A 13,175-nucleotide genomic window follows, 5' to 3' on the forward strand; every position below is an offset into this window, starting at 1 on the left:
TGGTGCGGGGAGCAGGGGACGGGCCGGACAGGACTGTGGACACGCACCACTGACCTGGTGCGGGGAGCAGGGACAGGCCGGACAGGACTGTGGACACGCACCGTGGGCTTGGTGCGGGGAACAGGAACGGGCCGGGCCGGACTGTGGACACGCACCGTGGGCTTGGTGCGGGGAACAGGAACGGGCCGGACAGGACTATGGACACGCACCGTGGGCTTGGTGCGGGGAACAGGAACGGGCCGGACAGGACTGGGGACACGCACCACTGACCTGGTGCGGGGAGCAGGGACGGGCCGGGCCGGACTGGGAACACGCACCACTGGCTTGGTGCGGGGAGCAGGAACGGGCCGGGCCGGACTGGGGACACGCACCGCTGACTTGGTGCGGGGAGCAGGGACGGGCCGGGCCGGACTGGGAACATGCACCACTGGCTTGGTGCGGGGAGCAGGAACGGGCCGGGCCGGACTGGGAACACGCACCACTGGCTTGGTGCGGGGAGCAGGAACAAGCCGGGCCGGACTGGGGACACGCACCACTTACTTGGTGCGGGGAGCAGGGACGGGCCAGACAGGACTGTGAACACGCACTGGTGAACTGAAGCGTGGAGCCGGTTTAGCCACTCGTCCTGGCTGGATGCCCATCCTAGCACGGCATGTGCTGGGCATGTCCACCGGACGCACCGGGCTGTGCGGGCGCACTGGCGACACAGCGCGCAACTCCGCTTCCCATGGCTTGGTGCGGGGAGCAGGAACGGGCCGGGCAGGACTGTGGACACGCACCGTGGGCTTGGTGCGGGGAACAGGAACGGGCCAGACAGGACTGTGAACACACACTGGTGAACTGAAGCGTGGAGCCGGTTTAGCCACTCGTCCTGGCTGGATGCCCATCCTAGCACGGCATGCGCTGGGCATGTCCATCGGACGCACCGGGCTGTGCGGGCGCACTGGCGACACAGCGCGCAACTCCGCATACCATGGCTCCTCCTCCAGATCTTCCCTCAGCAGGTCCTCAATCAACCGCCTCATCTCCGTCTCCTCCTCCGCCGTCATCCCCCACAAGAGCAGTGGTCTGGGCTCTTCCTCTGCCCTTCTGGACCACCCCATTAGCCCCCCAAAAAAGTTTTCTTGGGGGTGTCTTCCCGGGCCTCCTCGACCGCCGACCTGCGACTCCGTCCACCGGCTGGCATTACCTCCTCGACCTGGGAATCCTTTCGCCAGGGTCCTTTCCCCGACATGATCTCCTCCCAGGTCCAGAACTCCTTCCCCTCGCGAGCCCATCTCTCGCGCTCCTTTTCCTCCCGCTGCTTGGTCCTGGTTAGGTGGGGTGTTCTGTAACGATCATCGTCGGGTGACGAGGAAGCGGACCAAAACGCAGCTGGGAGCGAACACATGTTTATTCTTTTACACTGAAATAAACACGTACACAAAATCAAGAAAATGCCGATACGTTAGCTGCTCAAAATCAAAGAGACAACACCCCACAAACAGCGTGGGGGAAAGAGGAACTTAAATGTGATCCCAATCAGAGACAACTAGCGACAGCTGTCTCTGATTGGGAATCGACAGAACCCAACATAGAAATAACCCACATAGATCTAACACAAGGCTATAACGCTAACATAGACAACAAACCAAGGAAAAATACCCAACATGACACACCCTGACCCAAAATACCCGAGTTCACCTAGTCAGGGCGTGACAGTTACATACACTAAGTTGACTGTGCTTTTAAACAGCTTGAAAAATTCCTGAAAATGATGTCATGGCTTCAGAAGCTTCTGATAGGCTAATTGACATCATTTAAGTCAATTGGAGGGGTACCTGTGGATGTATTTCAAGGCATACCTTCAAACTCAGTGCCTCTTTCCTTGACATCATGGGAAAATCAAAAGAAATCATCCAAGACCTCAGAAAAAAATTGTAGACCTCCACGAGTCTGGTTCATCTTTGGGAGAAATTTCCAAATGCCTGAAGTTACCACGTTCATCAGTACAAACAATAGTACGCAAGTATAAACACCATTGGACCACGCAGCCATCATACCGTTCAGGAAGGAGATGAGTTCTGTCTCCTGGAGATTAACGTACTTTGGTGCGAAAAGTGCAAATCAATCCCAGAACAACAGCAAAGGGCCTTGTGAAGTTGCTGGAGGAAACAGGTACAAAAGTATCTATATCCACAGTAAAACGAGTCCTATATTGACATAACCTGAAAGGCTGTTCAGCAAGGAAGAAGCCACTGCTCCAAAACCGCCATAAAAAAGCCAGACTACGGTTTGCAACTGCACATGGGGACAAAGATTGTACTTTTTGGAGAAATGTCCTCTGGTCTGATGAAACAAAAATAGAACTGTTTGGCCATAATGACCATCATTATGTTTGGAGGAAAAAGGGGGTCGCTTGCAAGCCGAAGAACACCATCCCAACCGAGAAGCACGGGGGTGGCAGCACCATGTTGTGGGGATGCTTTGCTACAGGAGGGACTGGTGCACAAAATAGATGGCATCATGAGGAGGAAAATTATGTGGATATATTGAAGCAACATCTCAAGACAGTCAGGAAGTTAAAGCTTGGTCGCAAATGGGTCTTCCAAATGGACAATGACCCCAAGCATACTTCCAAAGTTGTGGCAAAATGGCTTAAGGACGACAAAGTCAAGGTATTGGAGTGGCCATCACAAAGCCCTGACCTCAATCCTATAGAAAATATGTTGGCAGAACTGAAAAAGTGTGTGTGAGCAAGGAGGCCTACAAACCTGACTCTGTTACACCAGCTCTGTCAGGAGGAATGGGACAAAATTCACCCAACTTATTGTGGGAAGCTTGTGGAAGGCAACCTGAGACATTTGACCCAAGTTAAACAATTTAATGGCAATGCTACCAAATACTAATTGAGTGTATTTAAACTTCTGACCCACTGGGAATGTGATGAAAGAAATAAATCATTCTCTCTACTATTATTCTGACATTTCACATTTTAAAATAAAGTGGTGATCCTAACTGATGTAAAATGGAATTTTTACTGGGATTAAATGTCAGGAATTGTGAAAAACTGAGTTTAAATATATTTGTCTAAGGTGTATATAAACTTCTGACTTCAACTGTACCAGGAGTCATGTAGAGCTATCTAAGCATCAAAGCATTAAGATGGGTTGTTTATATATACTTAACAAAGGGAAACACTAATTCATAATGTGCTATGAAAGTAGCCAGGTAGATCTTAGGTGAAGGTTTTGCTTATATAACAGGATTAAGTTGAAATTGTTCTGAGGGATATTATAGAATATCCCCAGGCAGCTCATTATCTCACCTTTAAAACGATGAAAGTGAATGTTCACTTCCTCCCTGTCACCTACTTCAATTGGCTCAGCTATTTCCAGCATCCCACCACTTCCAAATCTGTTCCAAAGTATTCCCACGCATAGAGAGTGTACAAAACATTGCTCTTTCCATTACATAAACTGACCAGGTGAAAGCTATGATCCCTTATTGAAGTCACTGGTTAAATCCACTACAATCAGTGTAGATGAAGGGGAGGAGACCTGTTAAAGAATGATTTTTAAGACTTGAGACAATTGAGACATGGATTGTGTATGTGGACCTTTCAGAGGGTGAATGGGCAAGACAAAATATTTAAGTGCCTTAGAATGGGGTACGGTAGTAGGTGCCAGGCGCACCGGTTTGAGTGTGTCAAGAAATACAGCGCTGCTGGGTTTTTCATGCTCAACAGTTTCCCGTGTGTATCAAGAATGGTCCACCACCCAAAGGACATCCAGCCAACTTCACACAACTGTGGGAAGCATTGGAGTCAACATGGGCCAGCATCCCTGTGGAAAGCTTTTGACACCTTGTAGAGTCCATGCCCTGACGAATTGAGGCTGTTCTGAGGGCAAAAGTGGGTGCAACTCAATATTAGGAAGGTGTTCCTAATGCTCTGTACACTCAGTGTATGTGATCGTATACAGCCTCATAGTGATTGTGTTAACATTGATACACACACTCTCATGACTCCATCCTGACTCCCATCTGAAGCATTGGATACTGTAGGAGAGTATAGATTAGCCCCGGCCTTCATTTGTAACCATGGAAGAGAAGTCCTTGACTTTGATTTCTCTCTCATCTTTTCACAGACGAGCCAGGACAATTTTCTCCACCTCTATCTCTCTCTATAACGCTCCATCCCTTTCTCGCTCCATGTTCTTTCTCTCAGTTCTCTCATGCTGCTATATCTTCACCTCTGTTTTCCCTTTCTCTCTCTGTCTCTTCGATTAGATTATGATTCTCCATTGAGTTGGTTAGATTCTGATAACCTATTGAGTTGTTTAGATTCTGATTCCCAATTGAGTTGTTTAGATTCTGATTCCCCATTGAGTTGGTTAGATTCTGATAACCTATTGAGTTGTTTAGATTCTGATTCCCCATTGAGTTGTTTAAATTCTGATTCTCTACTGAGTTATTTAGATTTTCCCTTCAGAATGCCGCCAAACTTCATTGGATTCACAGCTAATGAACGTGAATCATTACCTTTGGTGTTCTCTGTATCCTCTCTCCCTCTAACAACCTGTCATCATCATCTCAGATATCCACCATGTTAGAAAAAAGAGGAGAGTGGAACTTCAAACAGAACCTAACACATGTTGTAGTTCTAAGGGCCCTTCTCTCTCTGCTCTGTCTAATTAATTCAGCACTCTCAGGCTTCTCAACAGACTCATGGTGCTGTGAGGCCTCCCGAACACAACATGAGGTTGTTTATTCAACAACAGGTCAGACAGCGGGTATGATCCACACTGGAGTGGAAAATACTCCTCCGATGCCTTTTTAGTGTTTCTTGGTGATAATACACATTGACTTGTGCGTGTGGAAACTTGACCATGAAACACCCCTGTTTACATGAATGTCCAAATGATCAATGTTACCCATCACAGGCAACATGGAACAGCAAGCTTATTTCTAGAAGGAGGACAGTGTAGTGTCAAACACAAGTGGCTGGATCAGAGAGGCTACAGCATGACAGATTGGCTGGGTAGTGGGGGTGGGGGTCCGGACCTGTGGTGTATGGCAATTGGCAAACCCTCTGGCTGTGTGTGAGGGATGGAGGGAGGGAGGTGTGTGAGGGGTAGAGGGATGGAGGTGTGTGAGGGGTGGAGGGATGGAGGTGTGTGAGGGGTGGAGGGAGGGACGTGTGTGAGGGGTGGAGGGAGGGAGGTGTGTGAGGGGTGGAGGGAGGGAGGTGTGTGAGGGGTGGAGGGAGGGAGGTGTGTGAGGGGTGGAGGGAGGGAGGTGTGTGAGGTGTATCGGGAGGGAGGTGTGTGAGGGGTGGAGGGAGGGAGGGAATGTAATGTCTGTGATGGAATAGCAGAAACAAGGTTGACCCCGGGCTATGTGGGAGACGTGAACCCCTGGCAGTAGGGGCCCACACAAGATTAGATGTGACTGTTCTTATTTGATTTCATACACACATTCGTGGACACACACACACAATCTCTGTCTTTCTCTCTCTCTCTTTCTCTCTCTCACACACACATATACACACTATCTCTGTCTTTCTCTCTCTCTCTTTCTCTCTCTCTCTCACACACACATACTATCTCCATCTTTCTCTCTCTCTCTCTTTCTCTCTCTCACACACACATACACACTATCTCTGTCTTTCTCTCTCTCTCTCTCTTTCACACACACATACACACTATCTCTGTCTTTCTTTCTCTCTCTCTTTCTCTCTCTCACACACTCTCAGCCCGTTTTCTTCCTCTTATTCCCCTCTGCTCCGTGATTTGTCATTTCAGCCGGAGATGGAATCACAGCTGACGCCCTGAGAGGAAGGCAAATGAAATACCACAGTCATTTATTTAGGAAGTCCCACCCAAATACATTACCTGTGGAAACGATGGTGATAAGAATGATGATGGTGGTACAGATGATGATTATTTCAATCTAACCTTCAGGGGTTATCACACTTTCTATCTGTCCATCTCATTCAGATCAAATCTGGTGATGGTGATTTGTTGTGTTCGTGATGGACTGTACAGTCAACTCACATAGCAGTGTGTGTTGATGCTCACATAACCCCTGCCCGCCGTTCTCTCCCATCTAAATTAGTATTTCAAAAAGAATATACATTTTCCTCAAAATGTACATGACACCACCATGATTACCCATCCATCCAACACGCCCCCATCTACATCGACGGGGCCGCAGTGGAGAGGGTCAAAAGCTTCAAGTTCCTCAGCGTGCACATCACTGAGGACCTGAAATGGTCCCTCCACAGCGACAGTGTGGTGAAGAAGGCGTAACAGCACCTCTTCAACCGCAGGAGGCTAAAGAAATTAAACTTGGCCCTTAAGACCCTTACAGACTTCTACAGATGCACCATCGAGAGTATTCTGTTGGACTGTATCACCTCCTGGTACGGCAACTGCACCGCCCACAACCACAGGGCTCTCCAGAGGGTGGTGCGGTCACACTATCTGACCTCCAGGACATCTACAACACCCGGTGTCACAGGAAGGCCAAGAAGATCATCAAGGACCTCAGCATCCCCGAACCATGGCCTGTTCACTCTGCTACCATCTAGAAGGCGGAGGCAGTACAGGTGCATCAGAGCTGGCACAAGAGACTGAAAAACAGCTTCTATCGCCAGGCCATCAGACTGTTAAACAGTCATCACTAGCCAACCTCCACCCAGTACCCTGCCCTGAACCTTAGACACAGTCACTAGTCCGCTACCACCCGGCAATCTGCCCTGCACCTCAGAGAATGCTCCCCAATGTACATAGTCATTGAACATTGGTCACTTTAATAATGTTTACATACTGTTTTACCTAATTCATATGTATATAATGTATTCTAGTCAAGGCTCATCCTATATAACACATTTTCTATTCATAAACTGTCCATACTGTCTATACACACCATTTATAAATATATATGTATGTCCCCTGCTTATATATTTATATAGACAGTATGGATATGAATTTTATTTAATTGTATTAACTTTTTGGATTATGTGTGTATTGTTATTGTATTGCTAGATATTACTGTACTGTTGGAGCTAGAAACAGAAGTATTTCGCTGCACCTGCAAATCTGTGCACGCAATTGTGATTCAGTACTGGGATTTGCTTCCCGTCCTACAAGGCAGCCACACACACACACACAGCACCTGTTTGATTTCCTGTTCCACACATTACCCCGACCCCATCCCAGACGTCACGGTGCGTTTCCTTTCTGAGTGCAGGTAGCTGTGTGATGGATGGCTGCTGGGTGATGCCGTGGTGGGCTTTGTGTTCTCTGTCACAGCCGTCCCTTTAAAGAAGCTGGCCAACCCTGGGTGCCGTGCTCCCTCTGCTCAGTCTTTCACTGTTCCAGTCCAGCAGCCTGATTGAAGCTGCTGCCTGTCAAACATGGAAGAGGATGGGCGGCTTGATTGAATGCACAGCAACATGGCTGCCGGATGAGAAGACTGCGGAGAGAAAGTTATTGATTTGAATAAAGCCTATTTTCCTCCAAACTCTCGGTGTGTGTGTGTGAATGTGTGTGCGTGCCCATGCATGTGTGAGTGTGTTAGCACGTCTGCCTGTGGGGAATTTGTGTGCGTGTCTGGATGATGTTTGTCTGGAAGAGGGTCTCTATGCTTTGGAGAATATCTGCCTGTCTGTGTCCTTGTAAGTGTCACTGTGTGTGTGCGTGCGAGCGTTGTGGCAGCCCAGGGGAGTCAGAGGTGAAACTCACAAAGTAAGACAACGGGAGACCATTTGTGGTGCTTTAAACAAGGTAGTTCTTTCATAAAAGTTGGGGAGAATGGGGAGGGGAGAAATACAACTGAAAAGCCTCTCAGGTAACTGGTGGGTCACTATGTCCGTCGTGGCGGCTCCTCGGACCGCCTGTGTCAATGAACAAAACAAAATAGAGAGCGATGAGTCCGGGGTTTCAAACCTTGCTCTCTACTTGTGCCGGGTGGTGTACTGCCCGGGATTAGGTTATCTTCATTTGGGGCAGAGAACAGGAAGAGAGAGAGGAAGGTGAGTCAAACATTGCCTAGTATCTTCTTTGTCATTGGATCAAGGTGCTTATCATACTCACTCCGGCTCTTCTGAGGACGAGGCGTACCCTCTGCCCGAGTGACTGCACCAATACTTATACTCATTTGGGTTAACGAGGGACAGGTGTGACCAATTCCAGGTGCCAATTGGTTGCAGCGCCTGGACTGGGTAATATTGGTGTTGAGTCATCAGCCGCAGTTGGTGTCTGTAGAGCTGTCCATGGTGCTGACTCACCTTGACCTCTCTAGCCCTCTGGAGCTGACCAAGGTCCTGCTCCTGCCTTTGGAGCTCCCTGCTGGCCCCCGGGTTGCCACAGTGTGTGTGTGCGCTTGTGCATGGGTGTGACTGGCTGGGTAACAGCTCTTTCATGTGTATAGTTAAGAGACAACCAGTGGAATTTCTACTCCTGCTCCTCTGTTTGATGTTGAGCTGAGGCAAATGGGCTGTCTTTCCACTGAACGCATGTTATCCATGTAGAGGAAGAAGGCAGGCAGGGAAGCATATGGCTCTCATTCACAGGCTCACCATTCATCTAAAGGTGATTCATAAAGGAATTTCACTGTCTTTTACTTTGTGTGTGTGTGTGTGTGTGTGTGTGTGTGTGTGTGTGTGTGTGTGTGTGTGTGTGTGTGTGCGCGTGCATGTGTGTATATTAGGTACTTTTAAGTCGTGTGTGTGTGTGTGTGTGTGTGTGTGTGTGTGTGTGTGTGTGTGTGTGTGTGTGTGTGTGTGTGTGTGTGTGTGTGTGATAGTAACTGTTAATCTCCCTGTGTGTGTCTATGTTTTCCCCCACAGAGGAGACAGCGTTCGAGGCGGGAGTGCGGGTGCAGATCCACAGCCAGGCAGAGCCCCCGTTCGTCCACGAGCTGGGCTTTGGCGTTGCCCCGGGCTTTCAGACCTTTGTTGCCACTCAGGAGCAGAGGGTAGGTGCCCTTTGACCTAAGTTATTACTGTACACACTGAATAGGTCTGCTGCTATCTTCCTGACACTTTTCACTTTTAGATTTCAATTTCAACCTCCGAGATGAAAAACGTGCACTTCTGATAAAGAACTTTCTATTCAAGTGCATGTGTGTGTGTGTGTGTGTGTGTGTGTGTGTGTGTGTGTGTGTGTGTGTGTGTGTGTGTGTGTGTGTGTGTGTGTGTGTGTGTGCATATACAGTTGAGGCAGGAAGATTACAATACATGGATGCCAGTTGTGATACAAACCTTATCAAAACGTAAAGGCCTATAGGCTAGGCTACACGAGGTGTGCGACTAGGATTAAAAAAAGTAGCTAAAAAAAGGCATTTTCTCTTGCCTTACACTGAGCATCATTCACAAGTGATTGGCTAATATTGTCACCCATCAGACTATTCTTGATTTAATCTTGTCTTTACATATACTAAATAATACACTACCGATCAAAAGTTTTAGAATACCTACTCATTCAAGGGTTTTTCTTTATTTTTACTATTTTCTACATTGTAGAATAATAGTGAAGACATCAAAACTATGAAATAACACATATGGAATTACATAGTAACCAAAAAAGTGTTAAACATATCAAAATATATTTCATATTTGAGATTCTTCAATTAGCCACCCTTTGCCTTGATGACAGCTTTGCACATTCTTGGCATTCTCTCAACCAGCTTCACCTGGAATGCTTTCCCAACAGTCTTGAAGGAGTTCCCACATATGATGAGCACTTGTTGGCTGCTTTTCCTTCAATCTGCGGTTCGACTCATCCCAAACCATCTCAATTTGTTTGAGTTCTGGGGATTGTGGAGGCCAGGTGATCTTATGCAACACTCCATCACTCTCCTTCTTGGTAAAATAGCCCTTACACAGCCTGGAGGTGTGTTGGGTCATTGTCCTGTTGAAAAACAAATTATAGTCCCACTAAGCCCAAACCAGATGGGATGGCGTATCGCTGCAGAATGCTGTGGTAGCCATGCTGGTTAAGTGTGCCTTGAATTCTAAATAAATCACTGACAGTGTCACCAGCAAAGCACCCCCACACCATAACACCTCCTCCTCCATGCTTTACGGTGGGAAATACACATGCGGAGATCATCCGTTCACCCACAAAGACACGGCGGTCGGAACCAAAACTTTCCAATTTTGACTCATCAGGCCAAAGGACAAATTTCCACCAGTCTAATGACCATTGCTCATGTTTCTTGGTCCAAGCAGATCTCTTCTTGTTATTGGTGTCCTTTAGTAGTGGTTTATTTGCTGCAATTCATGCATGAAGGCCTGATTCACACAGTCTCCTCTGAACAGTTGATGTTGAGATGTGTCTGTTACTTGAACTCTGTGAAGCATTTATTTGTATTTTCTGAGGCTGGTAACTCTAATGAACTTATCCTCTGCAGCAGAGGTAACTCTGGGTCTTCCATTCCTGTGGCGGTCCTCATGAGAGCTAGTTTCATCATAGCGCTTGATGGTTTTTGCGACTGCACTTGAAGAAACTTTAAAAGTTCTTGAAATGTTCTGTATTGACTGACCTTCATGTCTTGAAGTAATGATGGACTGTCATTTCTCTTTGCTTATTTGAGCTGTTCTTGCCATAATATGGACTTGGTCTTTTACCAAATACGGCTATCTTCTGTACACCCCACTTACCTTGTCACAACACAACTGATTGGCACAAACGCATTAAGAAGAAAAGAAATTCCACAAATTAATTTTTAAGAAGGCATTCCAGGTGACTACCTCATAAAGCTGGTTGAGAGAATGCCAAGAGTGTGCAAATCTGTCAGCAAGGCAAAGGGTGGCTATTTGAAGAATCTCAAATACCAACTATATTTTGATTTGCTTAACACTTTTTTGGTTACAACATGATTCCAAATGTGTTACTTCATAGTGTTGATGTCTTAAATACTATTTCACAATGTTGAAAATAGTAAAAATAAAGAAAAACCCTTGAATGAGTAGGTGTTGTTAAACTTTTGACTGGTACTGTATGTGTGTGAAATGTGTTTTGATTTAGAATGGACCAATATCATGCACTTCTCTCTCTCCAAACCGCTTTTCCTGTGATTCATTTTCATGCCAGCCAGGTAGGCTATAATCCTGTTGTAGAGATAAGCAATGTGCTTAATATTAGGAAAGTTGAGAAGTAAATATAGTAGGCTTAGCTTATAGGAAGCTGATGGGATCCTCCTCTTTTTAATCGAGGCCATCACCCTGTTTTCTCGCGCAACTGCATAGCCTATAGAAATGTTGAGCAACATGAACTCATGGGCTCCAATGAAGTGTTTGATTAGATTTTCAATCACATTTGCATTGATGTCAGAGTGATTAGAGGGACAATAGAGAGCTGAGTACCAGGCAGTTAGTAAGTTTGGTAGGCTACTAATGACCATCAGCAGCATCAGAGCTTGAAGAAACCTAATTACCGTGGAATTTGACTGCCTTCATGACTCGTGACCACCGGTGTGGCGCTAATACGGTCACCGCAACAGGCCTAGGTCTGACCTCTTATCTCTGCCCATTCCCTGACTGGGAGTATCTCTCTTTATCACTTTGTCTGTCTCTCTCTCTGTCTCTCTCTCTCCCCTCTTCTCTCTCCCCCTCTCCTTCTCTGACCCTGGAGATGTTTTTATCTAAGTTGCCACAGGGAGTTGGCTGGATTGCCCTTGTCTTAGCTGACAGATTCCTGTCACGATTCATCTATTTTTCCTCATACTTCAAATCGCTTATGTCTCCAGCATATACATGAGATGCCTGTTCTGCAATTAAAATCAAATCAAATCAAAATCACATTTTATTTGTCACATGCGCCGAATACAACTGGTGTAGACCTTACAGTGAAATGCTTACCTACAAGCCCTTAACCACCAATGCATTTTAAGAAAATACCTACAAAAAAGTAAGAGATAAGAATAACAAATGATTAAAGAGCAGCAGTAAATAACCGGGGTACCGGTACAGAGTCAATGTGCGGGGGCACCAGTGTCAAGGTAATTGAGGTAATATGTACATGTTGGTCGTGTTATTAAAGTGACTATGCACAGATGGTATAGAGGTCCTGGATGGCAGGAAGCTTGGCCTCGGTAATGTACTGAGCTGTACGCACTACCCTCTGTAGTGCCTTGCGGTCGGAGGCCGAGCAGTTGCCATACCAGGCAGTGATGCAACCCGTCAGGATGCTCTCGATGGTGCACCTGTAAAACCTTATGAGGATCTGAGGACCCATGCCAAATCTTTTCAATCTCCTGAAGGGGAATAGGCTTTGTCGAGCCCTCTTCACGGCTGTCTTGGTGTGTTTGGACTATTCTAGTTTGTTGTTGATGTGGACACCGAGGAACTTGAAGCTCTCAACCTGCTCCACTACAGCTCGATTGAAACACGACTAATGAAGCCAACACATCAAAACATTTCAAACTAGCCCTGGCCTCACTCATATACTGTAGGTCTGGCCACGCTCCTATAGGTCTCCATTCACAATGAAACAGTCTTCTCTAAAGGCCAGCTGTTCATCACTTCTAGGAAGATAGACTTTCCCAGCACCGTCGATTTCATTAAGATGAGAGGCAGGTGCTCCTCAGCAGCAGTCAGTCCATCACCTTTCCCATCACCTTCATACCTCTGCTAATCTTTCCTCTTGTCCTAATTGGAATGGGCTCTGGCTGATGTATAACACTATTATCCTGCTGTAATCAAATGTCAAATCATCAGAGTAGACAGATGTCAGCGCCCACTATGGGGTGAACTGATGACCTGATTAAATACACTCCATTGACGGCCAGGACCCTCTCTGCCCCTCCCCACACATTATTCATCAATGACCACACACTCTGCCATTGGGATGCACGTCAGCAATTAGAAAGCATATTAGAAACTGATCAAAACTAAAATGCAACAGTTGAATCAACAAGGGGCATAATTCAAGTTGTCGACTCTAGATTTGGAATTAGGCTTTGGGAGCTCTACATGGATTTGCTAACTTTGGGGATTTTGTTGAAAATCGGAGCTGTGAGTTTGGAGTTTTATTAACGAACCAGTACAGTATAGTATATCAGTCCATCCCTCTCCCGTGGACACTAGGCAGCCAAGACCAAAAATACATGTCTGAGACCCATCCAGAAGACACAGGAGGGAGAGAGGCTCAGGGTCTTTAATGGAACTGTAATTTACAGACACGGGA

The 13,175-nt window shown here is 46.7% G+C and overlaps 1 protein-coding gene across 2 annotated transcripts in view; it reads left to right on the top strand.

Annotated features, from left to right (window-relative positions):
* The window catches only part of LOC106600659 (acid-sensing ion channel 2), a 418,168-nt gene that overhangs the window by 378,337 nt on the left and 26,656 nt on the right, over nucleotides 1–13,175 (top strand). For both annotated transcript variants that reach the window (XM_045715389.2, XM_045715388.2), the window contains one exon: nucleotides 8,834–8,961. In XM_045715389.2, the coding sequence (XP_045571345.1) occupies nucleotides 8,834–8,961 (128 nt within the window). The remainder of the gene's footprint in view (nucleotides 1–8,833; nucleotides 8,962–13,175) is intronic.

The sequence above is a fragment of the Salmo salar genome, chromosome 03, assembly GCF_965601325.2.
Source record: "Salmo salar chromosome 03, fSalSal1, whole genome shotgun sequence".
Lineage (NCBI taxonomy): Eukaryota > Metazoa > Chordata > Actinopteri > Salmoniformes > Salmonidae > Salmo > Salmo salar.